The sequence below is a fragment of the Staurois parvus genome, unplaced genomic scaffold (assembly GCF_062004578.1).
Source record: "Staurois parvus isolate SC_StPar_1 unplaced genomic scaffold, SC_StPar_1.0 ptg000159l, whole genome shotgun sequence".
In the NCBI taxonomy this organism is placed as follows: Eukaryota; Metazoa; Chordata; class Amphibia; order Anura; family Ranidae; genus Staurois; species Staurois parvus.
In genome coordinates, this window is record NW_028317955.1 from 2227042 (window position 1) to 2251878 (window position 24837).

Below are 24837 nucleotides of genomic sequence, written 5' to 3' on the forward strand. Positions count from 1 at the left end.
ATAAAGAAGCCAAGGAAAGATGGAAAAATCTCCAAAAGGCATCAAATTACAGATTAGACATTCTTATAATATGTCAACAAAAGTTAGATTTTATTTCCATCATTTACACTTTCAAAATAACAGAAAACAAAAAAATGGCATCTGCAAAAGTTTGGGCACCCTGCAGAGTTAATATCTTGTACTGCCCCCTTTGGCCAGTATCACAGCTTGTAAACGCTTTTTGTAGCCAGCCAAGAGTCTTTCAATTCTTGTTTGAGGTATCTTTGCCCATTCTTCCTTACAAAAGTCTTCCAGTTCTTTGAGATTTCTGGGCTGTCTGTCACGCACTGCTCTTTTAAGGTCTATCCATAGATTTTCAATTATGTTGAGGTCAGGAGATTGTGAAGGCCGTGGCAAAACCTTCAGTTTACGCCTCTTGATGTAATCCCCCGTGGATTTCAAGGTGTGTTTAGGATCATTATCCATTTGTAGAAGCCATCCTCTCTTTAACTTCAGCTTTTTCACAGATGGCATCAAGTTACCATCGAAAATTTGCTGAAATTTCAGTGAATCCATTTATCCTTCTACTCGTGAGATGTTCCCTGTGCCACTGGCTGCAACACAACCCCAAAGCATGATTGATCCAACCCCATGCTTAACAGTTGGACAGAGGTTCTTTTCATTAAATTCTGTGCCCCTTCTTCTCCAAACGTACCTTTGCTCATTCCGGCCAAAAAGTTCAATTTTAACCTCATCGGTCCACAGAACTTGTTTCCAAAATGCATCAGACTTGTCTATATGTTCATTTGCAAAGTTCAAACAATGATTTATGTGGTGAGGACGTAGAAGAGGTTTTCTTCTGATGACTCTTCCATGAAGACCATACTTGTAAAAGTATCTCTTTATAGTGGAATAGTGTACCACAACTCCAGTGTCTGCCAGATCTTTCTGGAGGGATCGTGCAGTCAAACGTGGGTTTTGAATTGTTTTTCTCAAAATCCTGCGAGCTGTTCTGTCTGATATTTTTCTTGGTGTTCCAGATCTTGCTTTAACTTCCACTGTTCCTGATGACTGCCATTTCTTAATTACATTCCAAACAGAGGATATTGACATCTGAAAACGCTTTGCTATCTTCTTATAGCCTTTGCGAGCGTCAACTATTTTCAGTTTCAGTTTTCTAGACAACTGCTTAGAAGAACCCATGGTGCTGATTGTTGGGGCAAGGTCAGATGAGTCAGGGCATTTAAAACCTTTGAGCTTGACATCACCTGGTCTTCCCAGACGATGATTGAGAACAATCCATGACACTGGCAGGTCTCAGCTTTGCAAAGGGGGCAGTGCATGCTATAAATTCTGCAGGGTGCCCAAACTTTTGCAGACACCATTTTTTTCTGTTATTTTTAAAGTGTAAATTATGGCAATAAAATCTAACTTTTGTTGACATATTATAAGAATGTCTAATCTGTAATTTGAAGCCTTTTGGAGATTTTTCCATCTTTCCTTGGCTTCTTTATGCACATTAATACAAATTTTTAGCTGGGGTGCCCAAACTTTCGATCTCCACTGTACCTTTAAAAACCAGGTCAGCAGCAAGCAAGCAGGGGTATAGATTGGACATATCCAAGATAGGTGTTGGTGAGGGGAAGCATGGTGTGTGCTTTGCACACTGGTCTCAAATTAACTTGCCAACTTCCAGAGAACCCAACACGCAGCATGTGAAAGAAGCAGCTGGATACTAAGCTCTCTGGTTGATGCAGTGACCTAGCGATTGGTGGGAGTAACTACAGCACCCAGCAGGGGACTCGCTATCCAACACACCCTAAAGTGTTGGACAGCAATGGTGCCAGAAACCATGGAAGAAAGAGAAGGTTTGGGTTACTGCTGTTTGGAAAGGTATTTAGTGGCTTCAGAATGTTTCATACTGGATTCTTATCAGAAAAGCAACAGGGTTGCTCCAAGTGACTGGCTAATGTTAATTCCATACAGGATACTAGTTACTGCAAGACCATATTATGCAAAAAGAAAACAAAAATAATATCTCACAGACACGGAACACATCAAGACAACTGGTGTATTCAATACCCAAAGGCTTCTCTTACCTGCTGTGATCAGGAATCTGTGTCATGGACTCATATGCTTGGTGATTGTGTCCCAAATCCAAGTAATGTTTGAAAATTCGAGTCCTTAAAGCCGCCTAATTTGAAGAAATGAATTTATTTGTTCAATTAACAAGAAACAAGTCAATTAAATGTGAAGATGAAACTATGCATGTGCTACTACCTGACTTGTCAAGTCATCTGCCGCTTCTGTAATAGCCAGAGTGGCCAGCTGAATGACCAGCTCTGGTAATCCCATGTCCTCTAGGAGTCGCAAGACCTACAGACATAATACAAAACATTGAGCTTAGTACCAAAGGAAGGTAGGATTTGAAAGGCATACAACTCGGTTTTGTACTTTCCAGCATAGAAAAAGTTTATATATGTTCAGAAGTATATGTCTAATCAACCAGAGAGGGGGATTCCAGTAGAGGATCTTCAAGTTTGGTAATCCAATAATGCTACAGGACTACCCCTACAGCCATCTCAGAGGAAGCAGATAGGGAGGAATCAAACCTTAGGGCAGTGTTTCTCAACCTTTTTTCAGTCATGGCACATTTTAAAATTATGGACAGTCTTGAGGCACCCCATTCTAAAATGTAAAAAACTATTCTAATAGTTTTATATAAACGCAGCAACATCCACACATGTAGGACACCCAACATTGGAGGTGATTTAATCTTACAGAGCAAACACACTTTTGCACACTGGTACTGACTAGTATTCCAGCGTTTCTCTTCTCCCTCAGTTTTTCTCCATCACTGAGCTACTGTGACCCCAGCACTGATGGAGAGGGGCGGGGGAGGGTCAAACTAGGATGCTGTGCAGGCAGATGACATCCTCCTTATCAACTGATGATGTCATTGGTTGTCAGGATGGGGGCAGCTAGAAGGTTGTAATGGTGAACAATGAACACCTGTGGCTTTGTGTAACTAAAAGGCAGGCTTCTTTCACCTGCTGTCTTGTATACAGGTTTGGAACAACTTATAGAGATTTTGCCAGGGCACCCCAGAAGAAACCTCAGGACACCGTGGTTGAGAAAGGCTGCCTTAGGGCACAAAGCTGAAACCGAGATTCAGTTAATTGACAGGGGCGCAGTTCTACAGGCAGAGGCCATTTATTACTGCACATCCCTTCACCTGAGGGCAGAGGTAATAACCCAGAGTTTTGGTGTGTGCTCAATACAGTGTAAGAGAATCCTGCAACAGATTCAGGGTAGGTGTAACAGGCCCATTACAAGTACTGTTCTCAATCTGAAACCCTGCAACCACCATTGCTTATGGCGACAAGTGCTTCCAACCACCATGACACCAGGAGCACTGAAGCAGCGGAAATTATGAACTGTTGTACACATTCTGCTGTCACCACAGAGCAGATTAACTTCTCACACATTTTCAGGGTATCTTCCAGTCTATGACCACCCGGAATCTCAACTCTTGTTTTGTGTGTTTATAGCTAGCTCAAAATTTAGGCTGCACCCAAAGCAAACTGAAAACCACACAGATGAAATACACCGTGTTCCAAAGTATTATGCAAATTCTATTTAGTGTCACAAAGATTAAATATTTTGTTTTTCAGTTTAACTCATGGATGGCATTGTGTGTCAGGGCTCTTTTGATCACTGAAAACAATCTCGGACACCTGTGATAATTAGATTGGCAGATGAGCCTAATTTAAGGAAAAACTACTAAAGGAGGGTGTTCTACATTATTAAGCAGAGCACCATTTTCAAGCAATATGGGGAAGAAAAAGGATCTCTCTGCTGCTGAAAAGAGTGAAATAGTTGAATGCCTTGGACGAGGTATAAAAACATTAGATATTTCACGAAAACGTAAGCGTGATCATTGCACTATTAAGAGATTTGTGGCTGATTCAGAGCACAGACGGGTTCATGCAGATAAAGGCACATTGAGGAAGATTTCTGCCAGATCCATGCATCGGATCAAGAGAGCAGCTGCTAAAATACCATTACATAGCAGCAAACAGATATTTGAAGCTGCTGGTGCCTCTGGAGTCCCACGGACATCAAGGTGTAGAGTCCTCCAGAGTCTTGCAACTGTGCATAAACCTTCTATTCAGACACCAATAACCAATGCTCACAAGCAGAAAGTGCTGCATTGGGCAGAATAATACATGAAGACATTTTCAAACAGTCCTGTTCACTGATGAGTGCCGTGCAACCCTGGATGGTCCAGATGGATGGAGTAGTGGATGGTTGGTGGATGGCCACCCTGTTCCAACAAGACTACGATGTCAGCAAGGCGGTGGAGTCATGCTTTGGGCCGGAATCATGGGAACAGAGCTGGTCAGCCCTTTTAGGGTCTCCGAAGGTGTAAAGATGACCTCTGCAAAGTATGTGGAGTTTATGACCAACCACTTTCTTCCCTGGTACAGAAGGAAGAACTATGCTTTCCTTAAAAAAATCATCTTCATGCATGACAATGCACCATCTCATGCTGCAAAGATCACCTCTGCATCAATTGCTGCTATGGGGATAAAAGGAGAGAAAGTCATGGTGTGGCCTCCATCCTCCCCTGACCTCAATCCTATTGAGAACCTTTGGAGCATCCTCAAGCAAAAGATCTATGAGGGTGGGAGGCAGTTTACATCCAAACAGCAGCTCTGGGAGGCTATTCTGACATCTTGCAAACAAATTCAAGCAGAAACTCTCCAAAAACTCACAAGTTCAATGGATGGAAGACTTGTGAAGCTGCTATCAAATAAGGGGCCCTATGTTACAATGTAACGTGACCTGTTAAAATGTTTAAAAAGTTAAAATGTTGTTAAAAGTTTGATTGAAATAGCTTTTGATTTCAGTAAATATGCTGCAAACACAACAATTGACAATTTTCAGTTCTTTACAACCTATAAAGTGTTTTGAAACTTACTGTGTGTAATAATTTGGAACAGTGCATTGTGTTTTATGTTTAACAAAAATCCTGTTATTATTAGGAGGTTTGTTCAATAAAATGTGAATTGTACTCTTAATAGTTGATAACATGAGAATTATGCTGACTGTTATTTACATCAATTATTTAGGTAAATGAGAAAAATATCATTTGCATAATAATTTGGAACAGGGTGTACATACAAGGCAATAAGATTTTACCTGCCAAAAGATTTGTATTTCTGCCCACCAGGGTCTGAGAGTTACACAGCTGCAGCACAGAGATGCACCACACAGCTCAGGCCTCACCGGTAAGGCAGCAAATGTTTTTTTTTGCTTTAGTTAGTGACCCTATCATACAAATTGACGTTGTGTTGACAAGGTCACCTTAAGTACAACACAGACTTGTCTGTACTACAGTCTGCTGCTTTTCCATTCATTGCCAGTCACATGCTGTGGGAGGAGCAAGACCTATAAAAGTGAATCCTAACTGCAACAGAGAAATATCAGGTCCTCCGTTTTGCCAGACTGGGTTGTGTGGCAGAACTGTGTAAATCTGAGAAATGGATAAACAAATACAAAACCTTTTGTAGGTAAGGCAGCTCCCTTATACGATTTGCTTGGAATTCAGCTTTTAACTTGACACCAAGCATTCTCTACACAACCATGTTTAACAAGTGCCATCCATACATGAATACATGTTATGAGATACATGTTACTACACTTACTCTGTTATAATACTGCAGACGGGCTGAGGAAGGTGTGTCCCCTTCTTCCACATGAATCAATTTCTCCAGGAAATCCTCTCGCTCCACTTCAGAGGCTGCCTGACAGAAGCATTCTAGAGCCTACAGTAAAGCCACAAGAGGAAATAAAGGCACTGCGGTGTTATCAGCATCTTACAATACTAAGGCCTGGTTCACACTTATGCATTTTTTTAGTGCTTTTTGCATTTTGCAGAAACGGGTTACAGTCCATTTAATATGCTTTCCTATAGGAAACGTTCACATCTACGCGTTTTCAGCCGCTGTGTTTTTGGAGGGGGTCAGAGACTTGTTTCTTGAAGCAGATTGCAACACACATAGTTGTAAGCCAGGCCTAATGGCTATGACAAAGGCAGCATGCAATGCAAGCAAGCATAGATTTCTCTTGCCTGGCCACAGATTGTGGCTCCTGCTGGAAATTCTTGTTTACGCTAGTTAACCCTAGGTTCACATCTGTGCGGGTGGTGCCGCTGCGGGTCCGCACGAAAATCCGTGCAGCCGCACAGAGAAATGTGTTCCCGCAGGCAGGTGCCATTAGTTCTAATGGCATGCCGCCCGTACTGGAAAATGCAATCGTACTGGTTCCGAGGCTCCCGTGCGGGCTGCGTTTTCCAAAGAAGTGCAGGGACTTCTCTGCGTGTCACCAGCACGGGAGTCCATTTAAATGAATGGGCTCTCGTGCACGTGCAAAACGTGGCCTGCATGGCCGCATATATGTGAACCGGGGGTAATAACCATGCAGACGACTTTATGGAGCATAGCTGTCCTGTGGGCTTACCAACAGTACTGGAAATTCTTAGTTTTCAGGTCTCCATTGTGGCTGACCTCTATTTCAAGCAGTGAGGGTGCACCGATGTCAATTAATCAGAGGCCAAGACTGAATTTATTAGTTGCTGTATGAGAGCTGAGTTTTTCCTCTCTGCAACAATGTGTTGAGAGCCGGCAGTTTTTCACACAGGAATGTCAGCCCAAACAAACACTGCATATATCTGGTGACTGCTAGTGAGCTAAACTTCATAAAAAAGGACTTCTCTTCTTCAGAACTAGTATGTCACTCCAGGGCTCTCCAAAAAAACAAGAAGCTTTCTTTTTCTTGCATTCAACAGGGAATTTGCTGGATAAATATGCTATAAAGAATGTTCTGCCTGGATTTTTATCTTCGTGGTCTGCAAAGCTCACCTTATGTCCCTCACCCATAACCAGATAGCACTGTCCCATCATGAAATGGCAAGAACCGACGTTCACTTGACACCAAGGCTGTAGAAGTCGTACATACTCCTAAAAACGTGGAAAAAAAATAAAAATAATAATCCACTAAAAACTGTCACGTCAACTGTTCAGTATCCAATATATACACAGTGGTGCACTGCTTCACAATCCCCACCCTACACAAGTCATAAGTGCTCATTCACTGTAAAGAACATTGATCCAAGTGGAAACTCACACTTTACCAATCTCCTCCCTCTGAAATGTGTCAATCAGACCAGTATTAGAGTAAATCCTGTCAGAAGGAGGAGCTCGGTGTGACAAGTGGCATTTTTGATGAACAAAGCTATAACAGATGAGCATGGTGTGCAGCATCTTTGTTACATAGGAGGTAGTCAGTGTTTCTGGAAGAATGGTGTCTGCTAAACAGTCTTTCCTTGATTTTATTAGGGTGGGGGATGAATTATGCAAGGGGGGGGGGGGCAACTATAAATTCTGCCTATAGTATGCTAAACATTTCTTCCCTGCAGGCTATACTCCTGCACCAGCTTTTCAGTATTTAAAGGACAATTGTACCTACCTTTACTACTGCTGTCCACTAATCCCCCCACCTCTGAGCCTCCAGTCTGCCTGGTAAAGTACTTACTTTTCTCCACATACCAGCAATACACATGCCCTGTCTGGAACCACACAGTCTGTACAAACATCCTGACTGATCCCCTCACTGTGTCAGCACAGTCCCATTGAATAAAGGACAAAATGTATTAATGGTACAGCTGTCCTTTAAAAGCAGAGCAACAGTGGAAGAAAGACCAAAAGGCTCCAAAAAAGGGACAAAATTAAACATTCAAACAAGAGAAAAACAGCCTAACACTAAATAGCACAGCCATAGAACTAAAAACCGATGCAATTTGTGTCCCCAGTGAACACAACAAAATCAGATTTTATGAGAATTTATTTCCTTGTTTGGGGACACATCAACTTCCATGGACATCCAGAACAGTCCTACTGAAAACATACTAATAATTTGTGAACCCACCTGTAGCTGAGTGTACTGGCAGCTTCTCATCAAACACTCAGGAAAGAGGAAACCAGGATTACCTGGCCATCTAGAGTTATTCAAGTTAAGGACCCCCAGAATGAAATATCAAAATGCTACACTAGCCAATCCTACATATACAAGTCTTCACATTGAAATTTAAAGCATGACTGTTCTCACTATAAGGTGGGCGATATTCCACATCTAACTCTATATGAACATATACAGAGCCTTGAAAAAGTATTTATATCCCTTTAAATTTTCCACATTTTGTCATGTAACAACCAAAAACGTTAATGTAGTTTATTGGGATTTTATGTGATAGACCAACATAATTGTGAAGTGGAAGGAAAATGAGAAATGGTTTTCAGCATTTTTAAAAAAAATAAATATCTGAAAAGTGTGGCGTGCATTTGCATTCAGCCCCCCCCCCCCCTTTACTCTGATACCCCTAACTAAAATCTAGTGGAACAAATTGCCTTCAGAAGTCACCTAATTAGTAAATAGAGTCCACCTGTGTGCGATTTAATCTCAGTATAAATACAGCTGTTCTGTAAAGCCCTCAGAGGTTTATTAGAGAATATTAGTGAACAAACAGCATCATGAAGGCCAAGGAACACACCAGACAGATCAGGGACAATGTTAAGAAGTTTAAAGCAGGGTTAGGTTATAAAAAAAAATATCAAGTTTTGAACCTCTCACAGAGCACTGTTCAATCCATCATCTATAATGATGGCACAACTGTACACCTACCAAGACATGACCGTTCACATAAACTGACAGGCCGGGCAAGGAGAGCATTAATCAGAGAAGCAGCCAAGAGGCCCATGATAACTCTGGGGGAGCTGCAGAGATCCACAGCTCAGGGGGGAGAATCTGTCCACAGGACAACTATTAGTCATGCACTCCACAAATCTGACCTTTATGGAAGAGTAGCAAGAAGAAAGCCATTGTTGAAAGAAAGCCATAAGAAGTCCTGTTTTCAGTCTGCGAGAAGCCATGTAGGGGACACAGCAAACATGTGGAAGAAGGTGGTCTGGTCAGATGAGACCAAAATTGAACTTTTTGGCCTAAAAGCAAAACCATATGTGGGGCGGAAAACTAACACTGCACATCACCCTGAACACACCATCCCCATTGTGAAACATGGTGGAGGCAGTATCATGCCGTGGGGATGAATTTCTTCAGCAGGGACAGGGTAGCTGGGCAGACTTGATGGGAAGATGGATGAAACCAAATACAGGGCAATCTCTGAAAAAAACCTGAAAAAGACTTGGGACTGGTGCGGAGGTTCACCTTCCAGCAGGACAAAGACCCGAAACATCCAGCCAGAACTACAATGGAATGGTTTAGATCAAAGCATATTCATGTGTTAGAATGGCCCAGTCAACGTCCAGACCTAAATCCAATCTGTGGCAAGACTTGAAAATTGCTCTTCACAGCCGATTTCCATCCAATCTGACAGAGCTTGAGCTATTTTGCAAAGAAAAATGGGAAGAAATGTCACTCTCTAGATGTGCAAAGCTGATAGAGACATCCCCAAAAAGACTTGCAGCTGCAATTGCAGAGAAAGGGGGTCCTACAAAGTACTGACTCCAGGGGGATGAATACAAATGCCGCCACACTTTTCATATATTTGTAAAACATTTTGAAAACCATTCATCATTTTCCTTCCACTTCACAATTATGTGCCACTTTGTGTTGGTCTATCACATAAAATCCCAATAAAATACATTTACATTTTTGTGGTCGCAACATGACAAAATGTGGAAAATTTCAGGGGTATGAATACTTTTTCAAGGCACTGTATTTCTCAAATCCCCTAGGGGCAAAGGCCTCATCTGGGAGATATATGCACATCTTTGTAGCGTTAATTCCCAACATAAGTTCCTATATGTCTAAATAGGAATCTGGTGTTCCCTACACTTTACAAATGTGGAGTGGAATGAATGTGTGGATAACCTAAGGAAGAGCACTAGATCTCTCACTATTCATAAAACGGCCATTAAATATTTTAAAAGATGGCATTTAACTCCAGCTAAGTTACAGTCTATATGTTCCTCAATATTGCCACAGTGCTTTAGAGGGTGCCGTGCTCAAGGTACCTTTCTCCTAAATTACAGAATCCACAACAGCCATACTTTTCTGGCATGGTAGGTATTCATTTTACCCAAGCTGACTCAAACCAAGTATTTAACTGAAGGAGGTCTTTAAGAAAATATTTGAAAATGACATCACCATGACAAAGGTAATGTGACTCTTTTGGTCCGGTTACACATTAGGTACAGTGGGGATCGAAAGTTTGGGCAGCCCAGCTAACAATTTGTATTAATGTGCATAAAGAAGCCAAGGAAAGATGGAAAAATCTCCAAAAGGCATCAAATTACAGATTAGACATCCTTATAATAATATGTCAACAAAAGTTAGATTTTATTTCCATCATTTACACTTTCAAAATAACAGAAAACAAAAAAAATGGCGTCTGCAAACGTTTGGGCACCCTGCAGAATTTATAGCATGCACTGCCCCCTTTGCAAAGCTGAGACCTGCCAGTGTCATGGATTGTTCTCAATCATCATCTGGGAAGACCAGGTGATGTCAAGCTCAAAGGTTTTAAATGCCCAGACTCATCTGACCTTGCCCCAACAATCAGCACCATGGGTTCTTCTAAGCAGTTGTCTAGAAAACTGAAACTGAAAATAGTTGACGCTCACAAAGCTGGAGAAGGCTATAAGAAGATAGCAAAGCGTTTTCAGATGTCAATATCCTCTGTTCGGAATGTAATTAAGAAATGGCAGTCATTAGGAACAGTGGAAGTTAAAGCAAGATCTGGAACACCAAGAAAAATATCAGACAGAACAGCTCGCAGGATTGTGAGAAAAACAATTCAAAACCCACGTTTGACTGCACGATCCCCCCAGAAAGATCTGGCAGACACTGGAGTTGTGGGGTACACTATTCCACTATAAAGAGATACTTGTACAAATATGGTCTTCATGGAAGAGTCATCAGAAGAAAACCTCTTCTACGTCCTCACCACAAAAATCATCGTTTGAACTTTGCAAATGAACATATAGACAAGCCTGATGCATTTTGGAAACAAGTTCTGTGGACCAATGAGGTTAAAATTGAACTTTTTGGCAGGAATGAGCAAAGGTACGTTTGGAGAAGAAGGGGCACAGAATTTAATGAAAAGAACCTCTGTCCAACTGTTAAGCATGGGGTTGGATCAATCATGCTTTGGGGTTGTGTTGCAGCCAGTGGCACAGGGAACATCTCACGAGTGGAAGGAAAAATGGATTCAATAAAATTTCAGCAAATTTTGGATGGTAACTTGATGCCATCTGTGAAAAAGCTGAAGTTAAAGAGAGGATGGCTTCTACAAATGGATAATGATCCTAAACACACCTCGAAATCCACGGGGGATTACATCAAGAGGCGTAAACTGAAGGTTTTGCCATGGCCTTCACAATCTCCTGACCTCAACATAATTGAAAATCTATGGATAGACCTTAAAAGAGCAGTGCATGACAGACAGCCCAGAAATCTCAAAGAACTGGAAGACTTTTGTAAGGAAGAATGGGCAAAGATACCTCAAACAAGAATTGAAAGACTCTTGGCTGGCTACAAAAAGCGTTTACAAGCTGTGATACTTGCCAAAGGGGGCAGTACAAGATATTAACTCTGCAGGGTGCCCAAACTTTTGCAGATGCCATATTTTTGTTTTCTGTTATTTTGAAAGTGTAAATGATGGAAATAAAATCTAACTTTTGTTGACATATTATAAGAATGTCTAATCTGTAATTTGATGCCTTTTGGAGATTTTTCCATCTTTCCTTGGCTTCTTTATGCACATTAATACAAATTTTTAGCTGGGGTGCCCAAACTTTCAATCCCCACTGTACAAAGACATAAACTGGCAGAGGTAAGGATACAGATGTTGAAGAAGATAAGTGATGATATCTGTTATCAGCTGTGGCCAGTTTAGAGGAGTGTGTGTCTGCGTGGCACTGGAGCGGGCAAAGATCTGAGACAACCGTTTTCTAGCCACGTCCTGGAAAAACAACTCCACGATCGTCTGAGGCCCAGAAACTACAAAAAATAAACACAAATGATTGAGTATGCTCAGCAAAACAAGCAGATCTATAAGGATCTAGGGCAGTGGTTCTTAACCTGGGTTCGATCGAACCCCAGGGGTTCAGTGAGTCAGTCTCGCGGGTTCGGCGGAGGTGAAGACCCATACCCGACTCATATGATTCGTGCAGTAAATATTCATTATTATGTTTTTGTTTTTGTGTGAAAATCATGTTTTAATGGTTTTGTTCTTTGTTCTTAACGGTTTTGTTCATTTTGTGCACCTATGTATAAATATATACCTATGTTTTGAATTTTAAAAATCATATTTTATTTTTCCAATTAAGAAGGGTTCGGTGAATGCGCATATGAAACTGGTGGGGTTCAGTACCTCCAACAAGGTTAAGAACCACTGATCTAGGGCATTATCAGAACATGGTGATTATTTTGCAGAATGGTGACCTATATGTTTAGGAGGTTTAATGCACACATGTGAAAACTCAACACAATGAAATCTGAAATGCAGAGGACAGTGCCATAATCCATCATATGCCAGCTTCAGAATTCCCTACTTATTTTCACAAACTCATGTGCATTATGCAGATAAGCGGGTTTTCTGTAAAAATACATTTATCTATGAACTGTATGTGTGATGTTCCACAGTGAACACAAAGTGTACAAAACATGGGGGAAACCTTCTCCTGTCTCAGGGAGTTGGAAGCGCAGAACATGGTGCCAGGTTTAAATGTGAACTGTCCCATATGTCCTAAATATTGCTTTGTAGAAATATAAAAGCCAGTTCCACCCAAGAATTAATATTTTTATTTTGGGTTGACAAAATCACCCATTAGCTTCATATACCTCCATAGCCAAATATGCTGCCGAGTGTCATCCTCATTTGGCCATAGAGCTGAATGGAACTGGGAATTCTGTTAACAGTTAAACCCTGTAGTATCCATGATATGTAAAAACCAGGAACGTGATTTGATTTTATAGCAGCAAGATAAATGTAAAAGCTATTGGCCAACATACATTTTTCTGATAAATTACTATAATCCCCACCCCTTGTGCATATTTGTGCAATGATCTTTTATTAGAAATATTTTCAGTGACCAAATTGTATGTGCACATCTAGATGCTGCGGTGGCAATATGTGGGTACATTTAGTGGGCAAGCCACAGGTACACTTACTATATCTGCTTCCTTGAGTGAATGCTGGTGAATCAGAAAGCTCCAAAACTGACAAGTGTTGGAGGTTGGATTCCCTATAATAATAATAATAAAAAAAAAATGAAAGGAGAACAAATCAAAATAAATGAACTTCAAAAACCAAAATTACTTAGCTCTTTCAAAGCTGAAATAAGAACTGTCTAGACTGCAAAATAATTGCTTGCTTAAACTGGAACTACACTGTATCCGAGCATCACAAACCAAAAACCCTATTTAATTCATTCATTTTTATTATTCAAAGCAAACTCCCCCATTCATCCATTTCTCCATGCTTTATTTTGCTGAGAAAACATTTTGAAAACTAGCCTGACCACACCCACCTTGAGTAAGGGCAGGTGATTAATGTAGCATTTACTTCCTGGAATCCTTCTGCCCTTAGCTCAGGTATACAGGCAGGAGGGTGGGCTTAGCTAAAAAAAAACCCTCCTCCCCTCCTGAAGAATCCTGGGAATTATGACATCATTTGCCTAGGAATGGAAACCAGGAAGTAACTGAAGAAATGTTAAAAAAAACCACATTTTAAACAAGTAAATATGATATACTTTCCGATCTATTTACGAATGCAAGCAGCATAAGGATTACAAATAATCAATGTTAATTGAGAGAGTGAAGTTCCACTTTAAGTTTAGATCTTAATGTAGCATGAAGTTGTGCTTCACAGATAATGAATGAAAATAGAGACTCACAGGGTGTCCACGGGAATAACAGAAGCCAAACATTGGCTTCCCCATCGAATGACGTAGTAGGACAGGAGCATATGAGAGGTGCGTGGTATCAGCTCTTGCTGGGTCTGCAACAGGTGACCCGGTCCAGCGAACACCTGTCCAAGACAATAACAGTTGAGTTCCACCTAGAAAAGTGACAGCAGAAAAATACCAAGCGGTCCCATCCATGTTTTTCAGCGTAGCTCAGTGCACTTACCACATCTCCCATCCTTAAGAGGAGGTGTTGAAGGATAAGCAAGTCCCGGGAAATCAGGAAGCGTGTGAGGGATATTTTACAGACAGCCTGACATACTATGCTGGCGGCAATACTGCTGCCATACAGACTGGAGATGTTCATTCGCACATTCAGAGGTTGACCTGAGACATACAGATATAACAATTACAGAGAGATATATGACATTACAATCCTGAAACAGCAGGAAAAAAAAATATCTATAGTCAAACCTCTTTTTCTCTCAATTTGAATGGAATAGGGAATGGTCACATTTTCCTGCTATCTGCATCCCAATGGGGATATTTTCCGAAGATACAACAGTAAGTGAAGGGAAAACCATCCAAAGAGTGGGAAATCTCTTAATTCTCATTGGAATATTTCACTTGTGATCCTTATCTGGTGGCAACTCTAAATTTTTATTTTCCGGTTTACAATCCCAGTGACAGTGGTCACCAGGAAAAATCTAGAAGATGAATCTCTTAGGAAGGGAGAGAGCCCTTTCCTTAGGGACACTGGCATTTGGCAGCAGCCAGGTTCAGGGATGTCCAACAGATCAGAAAGCAGCTGAACATACAATCCACCAGAGAGGTGAACCGACATCCTACATCATGTCACGTTCCTGATGTCAGCACTAGGGGCCAAAGATGACCATTACCACTAAGAACTTATGCACCAGTCTCCAAAAGTAACACACATTATGTGCAAAGTTAAATCTTTAACCACTTGCCTACCGGGCACTTATACCTCCTTCTTTACTAGGCCAATTTTCAGCTTTCAGGGCTGTCGCACTTTGAATGACAATTGTGCGGTCATGCAACACTGTACCCATGTGAAATTTTTATCAGTTTTTTCACACAGATAGAGCTTTCTTTTGGTTATATTCTCGCCACTGGGTATTTTATTTTTTGTGCTATAAACAAAAAAAGCAAAAATTTTGAAAAAAAATTACTGATGAGCTGGCACTGATATGCAACAATGATGGGCAGCACTGATGGGTGGTACTAACTGGCAGCACTACTAGACACTGAAAGGTGGCACTGCTGGGCACTGATCATCAGTGCCCTTATGATCGGTGCCGATCTGTCCTCTTGACAACTGCTGGTTATTGGCAGTACTTTCCTCACGCTGTGACAGCTGAGGAAAGTGCAGCCGATAACCGGCAACTGCATTTACAAGCGATCTGCTGTGTCATTAGACACGGCTAATCACGTGGTAAAATGATGCTGTGATTGGCCGTTTACCACATCATGTGATCAGCTGTGTCCATAGGATGTACAGTGATCACGGAGTTCGCTGGGTGCATGCCCCCGGGAGCGCGTGGGAGAGCGTGCTCTGGGAGGACGCCATATTGTCCCAGAACTGGCCGGCCGCGGCGAAGCCGTCATTCGGCTATCTGCAGTCGGTAAGTGGTTAAAGGAGATAGAAGGTAAAAATAAATAACTAGAACCTATGTAAAAAGCCAGAGTGTTATTTTTTAGGATTAGTGCAATGTCTCATCTCTGAAACGTTTGTGGGCTGAACACCAGATCAGCAAACCTGTTGTCAAACAACTTGTACTGCTTTGTACTTTCAATATGATTCCCAAATTCTAAGCATAAACCACTAATGGCTGTATCAATGGAATACAGCCATTTGGCTTCCACTATCAATAATGGCAAAGTGAGTGGTTCTGCTTTCATTGTTCATAAATCAATCATTGCATAAAAGTAAAACTAACCAAGGTCCATAGTCTGGTCTATGTCAACAGAAGTCTCATAGTCCATCTCTCGGAGCAGATTATTGATTGCCTGGAGGGGATTTCTGATGTCTTGCAGTTTATTGTGAATATCTTCCATGACATTTTCCCTACAAATCAAAGCAGACATTTGTATTTATACTATGAACACAGTGAAAATACACCACACTGCCTATCTTGCCACAGCAGGAAACGTTAATTAACTTTGGTATAAAATCACCTTTGAGAGCAGAACTATGCTGTCAAATTGGTTAGATCTGACTCCGTGTTCTCCTAAGACTTTCAGTGCTCTTCTCTGACACAAACCACGATTCTTCAGAACACTTACACGTGGGGGGACACAGTGGACTATGGGCATTTTAACACTTTGTCCAGTCCTGCTACCAGCTCAGGTTTGAAAAGTATTCCAGGCATGCTGACAAGGTCAACTCCCACCCGCCAACTCCTGCGTGGGTGGTCTGCCCTTTCCCAGTAGCCCAAACTTGGCTTTGCCATGTGTTTGAGACTTCATAATGAAACTCATCCCCACAGGTTACAAGAATGAGTTTCAGTCCTTAAAGTGGAGCTTGACCCAGAAGGGAAAGTTCTGCTTTAAGGCTTTGTCCCCCCATTAGGGTTGGCACCATTGGGGAGCGGGCACCTGAGTCTTACAGGTACCCGCTATCACTTTGCTGTGATCGCCTAGGCCAGTGGTGAGCAACCTTTTTTTTCAACTGAGCCAAATCTCGCCAAAACCACGATTGAAATTTATTTTGAGAGCCACATTTTTAAAACTGAAAATACATAGGATGGTACACTGTTTTTAGTTTCAATAAGTTTTTATAGTAATTCATCCCCCATATAGTAATTCATCCCCCGTAGTAATTCATCCCCCATATAGTAATTCATCCCCCCTATAGTAATTCATCATCCCTATAGTAATTCATCCCCCCTATAGTAATTCATCCCCCATATAGTAATTCATCCCCCCTAGTAATTCATCCCCCCTATAGTAATTCATCCCCCCTATAGTAATTCATCCCCCCTATAGTAATTCATCCCCCCTAGTAATTCATCCCCCATATTAATTCATCCCTCATATAGTAGTAGTAAGTAGCAAGTAGTAAGCCAAGTCCCCCCTGTGTCAATTCACTTACCTTTGCTCCGCGCGTTCCTCTCGCCGTGTTCCCGTGCCGTTCCGGTCTTCAGGGCGGACTGTGAGAGGAGCCTAGCTCCTCTCACGTTTGTCACGCTGCCCCGCCTACACACATCCTGACAGCCAATCACTGGCTATCAGGATGTGAGTGGCAGCGAGACTGGCCAATCATTGCATTTGAGTGCGCTGCCCTGGCTGTTTTTTTTTTTGGATCACGCTGCAGAGTCCCTGCCGCCCGAGAAGAGGGAGGGGAGCGGGCGCCCAGCACACAAGAGCCGCATTAAAGCGTGTAAAAAGCCGCATGTGGCTCGCGAGCCGCGGCTTGCCGACCACTGGCCTAGGCGATCAGAAGCAAAAAGTGCTCTCCCCCCACCCCCCAGTCTTTTGAGACATCTCAGAAGACAGTGGGACCATTCACAATACGCGGTGCTGCTTGCGCATGTGCAGTGGGCACCAGGCTGTGAAGCTGCAAGCTGTCACAGCCGCGTGCCCACACTTATGATGCCAGCGCCAGGGATACAGGATGGCCAGTTAACCCGGCTGTAGTGAGGACACCACTGGAACATAAGGCAGGTGAGTGGCTGCTTTTTAAAAGTCAGCAGCTAGTTAGTTTTTATAGCTGCTGATTTATTTTTTTCATTGGAGACTCAAGCTCCACTTTAAGACTCCAGATTCACGCTTTCAAATATTCCTCATTGCCCTGTCTATACATTTTATTTGACCTTGCAATAACTCATGAAACATACAAGAAAAAAATCTTACACATCATTGGCAATCATTTCTTCCAAGATTCTTTCTGCAACTCTCTCTGGGGGCTGCTGATGGCAGCACGCCGACTCAATCATGTATGCCATATCGAAGGAAATATAATCCCCGATCATACGTAAGCAATGCATCAGGAATATTGTGTCACTAGCAACATCCACATCTATTAAAGATAAATAAAATTACAAAGAAAAATATATAAAACATAATTATATACTTAAAAGGTTAACACTCCTGAGCTGGGAAATAGAGGAATAAAGCTTACATTGCTGAGACAGAATACTGAGTGGTAAAGTGCATGCGCACAGCCCTAAATATTGGTCACTGAAGGGATGATGCACATGCTTTGAAGAAAAGTCACCGAGAGATTCATTCTTTTAAGCTGGGGGGAGGGATACAAGGGAAAGACCCATGTGTGTGCTGGTGGTGGGATCTCACTTGGGTAAGAAGAGGCAGAAATCTTGCAGTCAGGCATTATTATTAAGGATACTTGAACATGATGGCAGCTACATCTGATGTGCTTTGAGTATTCCAAAATGTGGAGCATTTTAAGTACAAGTCCAGGCTAGAACTAACTAAACTTAAAACAGCGCCCATCTACCTTCTAACCCTTATACTAGCTACCCTGTAAAATATACTGACCTCAAAGAGCTCCGGGCCAATCATACAATCTCCCCAGCGGCCGGCTTCATGGGAGAGGAGAATGGGCAGACAGATGAAATGTATGGGTGATGATGTCACCCATAGGCTTACTATGGGGCATCCATCGTCAACTGTCCATCCTCTCCCGCACAACTGGCTGCTGGGAGCCGATCACATGACCAGAACAGAGAGACCTGAGAATAGGCAAGTTTAACCATTTCCAGACCAAGTCTTTTCTGGCACCTTTTGTTTACATGTAACATCCAGTATTTTTTGATAGAAAATTACTTAGAACCCCCAAACATTATATATTTTTAAACTAGAGAATAAATTGGTGGGTTTTGCAATTTTTTTATATCACACAGTATCTGTGCAGCGGTTTTTCAAATGCAATTTTTTTGGGGGAAAAAAAAACACTTTTTTGAATTTTAGTGCAAAAAAAAAAAAACCACAATACATAGCCCATTTTTTGAAAAATATAAAAGATGATGTTACGCAAAGTAGATATATACCAAACATGTCATGCTTCAAAATTGTGCCCGCCCATGCAACGGCAGACAACGTAAATTTTACTATACATAGGCAAAGCTGTAAAAGACTTTACAGGTTACCACTTTAGATTCACAGGGGAGGTCTGGTGATAAAACTATTGCTCATGATCACAGTAACTAAATGTTTAGCACTTTCACCTGGAGGTACTAGGGTCGCTGGTTCGAATCTCAACCACGACCCCACCTGCCTGGAGTTTGCATGTTCTTCCTGTGCCTGCCTGGATTTCCTTTTGGTACTCCGGTTTCCTCCCACACTCCAAAGACTGGCTGGTAGGTCAGTTGGACCCTGTCTAAAGTGTGTATGTATGAATGTAAGTTAGGGACTTTAGACTGTACGCCCCTTGAGGGTTAGGGACTGATGTGAATGTACAATATATATGTAAAGCGCTGCGTAAGGTGATGGCGCTATACAAGAACCTGAAATAAATGATCCGATGTTCACGCTGATACTTCACATGTGTGGGACAACCGCTTTTTGTGTGCATTTGGGACCGACGCGTGCATTCGCCTTTGCGCGCAACCACGGGGGCACTTTCATTATTTTATTTTTTTTGTTAAATGATTTTTATATTTCTTTAATTTGTTGTGTTTTTGTTAAACATCCCTTGCGACAGCAAAAGGCATGTGACAGGTACTCTTTATCAATTAGACCCCAAATCCCTCCTCTGCCCTCAAAGGCATTCAATCACACCAAGATTGGTGTGATTGAATGCCTTTATTTTTTCAGTATGGCACCGCATACTTCCGAATAAACCGGAAGTGATGTCAGGTCTTAGCTTCCAGCTTAATATTTAACGCAGCCAAACAAAGCCTATCCTGTCTAGTTAGCCGGTCTGATTGGTAACTAGCATCTTTCTTTTACAGGGTAGGTAATATAAAAAGGTGAGCAGGAACAGTTTTAAGCTTAGTTAGTTCTTGTCTGGTCTTCACTGTAAATATAGTGTTTCTGGAACGATCACACTCTTGCACATATAAACCATTTAATGGGGCAGGACTAATAAGATTTAGGTCTAAATTCTGAGACACAAAATCACCTCATCAACAAAAATATAGTATCAGACAACTGCGAGTGTCCTTTGCAATTACAAGAAAATGAAAGCAAAACTGTCACAGACAGACAGAAATAGGTTCATACTTGAATACCAATAATAAACACAGTCCAATAACAGGTGCTCCTTGATTCCCAGTGCAAATGATAGGAATGCGCACCAACCAGAAAGCGTATAAGTAATACGCATGTGAATATATATCCTGAAGATTCCCCTCTCCTTTCTGGTCTGTTCATGGAAATAGCTGGGAAAGATGGAGATCAAGCGCCCTCATGTGGTGAAGGAGTGGTCCAGCAGGTCAAAGAAGAATCAATCAAGATAGAATCCCCTCTCAGGAGCTGACACAGAGATTACTCAGGGCTGTGAAGGTTGAAGAAGCTCCCGATCTCTCCAGAAGTTTCTCCTTCAGATTCTTGTCTGTGACACAGACAAGAATCTGAAGGAGAAACTTCTGGAGAGATCGGGAGCTTCTTCAACCTTCACAGCCCTGAGTAATCTCTGTGTCAGCTCCTGAGAGGGGATTCTATCTTGATTGATTCTTCTTTGACCTGCTGGACCACTCCTTCACCACATGAGGGCGCTTGATCTCCATCTTTCCCAGCTATTTCCATGAACAGACCAGAAAGGAGAGGGGAATCTTCAGGATATATATTCACATGCGTATTACTTATACGCTTTCTGGTTAGTGCGCATTCCTATCATTTGCACTGGGAATCAAGGAGCACCTGTTATTGGACTGTGTTTATTATTATTATTATTTATTAATAGCGCTGCATTTTGTATACATACTTATTTTGGGACTTTTTATGCGTTTTCCTTGAATGTTCAGCTGCTAAATTACTGAGAGCGCTTACTATATTTTGTACCATTTTTCATACTTGAATACCACTTCCATTTGGTTTTACTTAGGAAAGCAATAATTGCATTATTAAATCAGAATAAAAGGCCATCATTAAAATTAACCGGTCATTGGAGGAATGTGGAGACTACCATTGCTGACTTCCTTTTGAGTGCAGTAGTTTCCATACTGTGACCAGCAATATTGTTTCTGGCCAGTAAGTTCTGACAAGCAAGTGAAAGTCATAAAGTTAACGGTTCCTTTTGTCTACACTTGTTCTGGGTTTGCAAGTCAGAGAATCAACGTGAAAGTGAACAAGAGCCAGAAACCTCGCATTTACAGGAGACATAAGCAGTTGCAGCCTACATCTCTCTCACGACAGGTCCCTTTTAATGCATGGTGCTCTCACCATCGGAGATGACGCTTTCATCTTCTGTAAGCAAGTGTTCTGTCGGCAAGAGGTATAAGTGATCTACCAATGAGCAGGGAGCCAAGAAGGACACAAAACCCTGGAGAGGAAAGAACAGAGCAAAGTTATAACTGGATTTAAATTATTACCATCACTGCATTTCTCATGCAAGAACACTGCTTCATAATGTAAAGGTTCCGTGGCTGAGAACAAAAAAGCAATCACTCATGCTCCAGTTTTCTAATTCATAAATCAAAATTTAGAAACATTACTTAAACCACTTATCAGTTTTCAATACTTCAAGAGAGCATGTCTGAAATATGTCAATCTGCACACTGAACTCCATTTGGCACTGACTTTCTCTGGCTTCTAATACAGCAGCATTCTGCTATGCTCTAAAGGCAATCTCTGTTACCACTGTTCACGGTTAAGACTCACCTTTCTCAGCAGGCAGACCATGCCGGTGTAAGGGTGCACCATCAAAGCAAGGGGACGAGACAGTTCCTCCTGATACTGCAAGCAGCATGAATAGAACTTTGACCAATATTCCACTTGCAATTGGCGGAACTCCTCCTGGGACATCTCATACTCTGTGAGGTGACTGTGCAGCTAAAAAACAAGACAGACCAACACCAAATTACTTTTGCAGCTTGATTTAAATCTTCCTCACATTTAACACTCTCATGATAGACACACACACACTTTTTTTTTTGTAAATAATATTTCAGATATCATTCCCTTCTCCGGTATGGCGGCATATGCTGCGGAGCTTTGTGGAGGGCGGCTATAAATGGGACTGTCCTGCTTGACATCTGAATCCCTTATGATTAAGTCGATGACGAAACGCGTCAAGGGGAAGTGACATCAACACGCACACGGGAACCGGAAGTTGACCGCCGGCCATTTTGGATGAGGGAAAGACCATCTGATTTCCCCTGGGCACTTCCTGGATGACAGCAAAACTATAATTTGGTATTTTAAAGCATTTTTCAAGTTTGTAAAATGTAAGCATCCTGATTAAAAGTTAAATTGATGATTGATCTTGGCGGTATCACACTATTGTGCCCCTTACATGTTTGCATTTATATGAAACATGCTTGATGGGGATATATGGAGTTTCAAGGCTTTTTGGATCCTGATGATATTATGAAGGCAGTTTTAACTGGGTAAAGATCCATAGGAGGATTGTCTCCCACCTATCTTTTGGAAAGATATAAAAGCGTCTGTTTTTTGGAATATTGGTAAGGGTATGCATTCCTTACTGCACTTAGAAGTGTCACAGTGCCGGTTTGAATAGAGCACTGAAGAGTGATTCACATTCACAGTGGTATTTCATGGTTTTGGATTCACAGTTTTTTTCACTTTATTCACATTTTCACTGATTGTTAATGTGATTGGGTATCCACTTGAATGAAGTCATTATAATTTATTTGATCTAAAAAGATAATGCACTATGTAAATATTTTCTTTTTTTTGAGGAATATAATCGGAGGAAGTTTCTGAAGGATTTTTGAACACGATATCATTTGAGAAGAACTTGATTTAAAAATGTTTTTGGACTTATAGGGTTTGGACTGCACATAATTTTATTGAGGACTTATTGTATAGCATCTTCTGTTTATTAATATTTCAGATATATACATATTAAAAAAAAAAAACAAAAAAAAAAACAAAACACTCAAACACCACCACACACACACAAAATACAACACAGAACTTGTAGTGCTACAGCAGCACAGCTAGTGCTGCTTAATTTATTTTAAAATTTTAGCTCCTAGTAGACCACAATGGTATTTTTGTAGAGCTGAAAGTACTAAAGTGAATTTGATTCCTCCCATCCACTAAGCCCTCTTTGGTGTTGCCACCACAGTGAAGCCATGTTAGTCCTCCTTCCCAGACTTATTTCCTAAAGGGATTGTATGGGGCAGACACAGAGTTGGGTCTCAAATGTTTCTCTGCAAGGGCTCGTTTATACTTGCAGTCAAGGGTTGGAAAAATTAGATGGATGAGCCACATATTATATCGCCGTCCCCGACTGACCCCCTTAAGCTGCTAGATGGGGTTGTACACATAACTACAATGTTTTTCTATGCTGTCATAGAAAACAATTATACTATCATGTTTGGTTTGTACTGTTGCCAAACCATTCAAGTGAATGGAGTCATGCCAAAACTGCTCTGCAACTGCATGCACTGCACACAGTTTGCGATGTGGTGCTGCGGGCTTTACAGTGTTAAAACAAGCACTGAGGTGGTGACATATTGGGGTTTATTTACTAAAGCTGGAGAGTCCAAAATCAGACTCCCTTCTGCATAGAAACCAATCAGCTTCTAACCTCAGCTTGTTCAAAGAAGCTTTGGCAATGAAACCTGGAAGCTGATTGGTTTCCATACAGAAGGGAGTCTGATTTTGGACTCTCCAGCTTTAGTAAATAAACCCCATTGCCTCTTCAATGCCTGTCAAAAGCGATCCACCGTGGATCACTTTAGAGGAGCGGCAAGGGTTGTCGCAACTTAGCCTAATATTGTGAAGAGTGGCAATAGGGGCTTTTCTATATGCTATAACCACTAGAACAAATTGCAGCAGTGGATAAATAAGGTAAGGGGAGGGTGGAACAGGTGACAACACCTTTCCTGCCACGACACAAATTGTGTTTTGACAATCTGGAAATAATGTTCCAAACTATGCTTTAAGGTCCAGACCTCAATCCTCCCCTTATCATGAGGCTGCAGGTATGACTTTTTGTCTCCATCTCTTCCAAAAGAGTCATAACAACAATAGTTCAATTATTAGAAAAAAAAAACGGAGGCTTAATCATATACTGCAAGGACTGAATTTTAGTAAGTAAGACTTAAGTAAGGGCACATTTCCACAGAAAACTCTCACCTCATTTTCAACAGTTAAAGTGACCTCTTTCCTCATTTCTTCCCATGACAGGTCCAGCAACTTTCCAGCCCCTCTTTGATAAATCTTTTAACAAAAAGATTACAAATAATTAACCGTTCTGCATAAATACCAATTAAAGTAAAGACTAAGGAATGCGACAAAGATCCAGATTTGAAAGAGTAGATCTTGTTCATTTATCTTAAACGAATGAGGTGAAGTAAAGTGAAAACTTGCTTTGCAAAGAAAACTAAAAAGACTGACGTCAGCAAAACTTCACCTCATTCAATAATGAAAGAGAAAATTAACTAATCTTAGTGAATAAGGAGAAGCTATGCTAACTTCAATCATTTGATCATGTGCAAACACAAATCCTGCATTCATTTTCCTTGCATGATTGGGTTTTTGTTGTGCAAGGAATGTTCACTTTGTTTCACCTCATTCACAAAGATAAGTAAGAATTCACTTTGGTGTTAATTATAAGAGTAGAGCATGTTCACTTTCCATGGCTTGTGATGATATACACAGGTGACAGCTTTGTGTATAAAGCCTTTCAGAGATACAGGTTTTAAAACACTCAACCAGAAAAAAAAAAATTCAGGCCTGTTTACACTGT

The 24837-nt window shown here is 41.3% G+C and overlaps 1 protein-coding gene across 1 annotated transcript in view; it reads right to left on the reverse strand.

Annotated features, from left to right (window-relative positions):
• NUP160 (nucleoporin 160) overlaps window positions 1-24837 on the reverse strand; it is a 64601-nt gene that overhangs the window by 15926 nt on the left and 23838 nt on the right. Inside the window, exons 12-25 of the mRNA XM_089675839.1 lie at window positions 24225-24308; window positions 21777-21947; window positions 21339-21438; window positions 17847-18012; window positions 15932-16059; window positions 14197-14357; window positions 13962-14095; window positions 13237-13310; window positions 11907-12063; window positions 7972-8041; window positions 6906-7004; window positions 5691-5810; window positions 2260-2355; window positions 2079-2173 (exon numbers count right to left, since the gene is read on the reverse strand). Coding sequence (XP_089531965.1) covers window positions 2079-2173; window positions 2260-2355; window positions 5691-5810; window positions 6906-7004; window positions 7972-8041; window positions 11907-12063; window positions 13237-13310; window positions 13962-14095; window positions 14197-14357; window positions 15932-16059; window positions 17847-18012; window positions 21339-21438; window positions 21777-21947; window positions 24225-24308 — 1655 coding nt within the window. The remainder of the gene's footprint in view (window positions 1-2078; window positions 2174-2259; window positions 2356-5690; window positions 5811-6905; window positions 7005-7971; window positions 8042-11906; window positions 12064-13236; window positions 13311-13961; window positions 14096-14196; window positions 14358-15931; window positions 16060-17846; window positions 18013-21338; window positions 21439-21776; window positions 21948-24224; window positions 24309-24837) is intronic.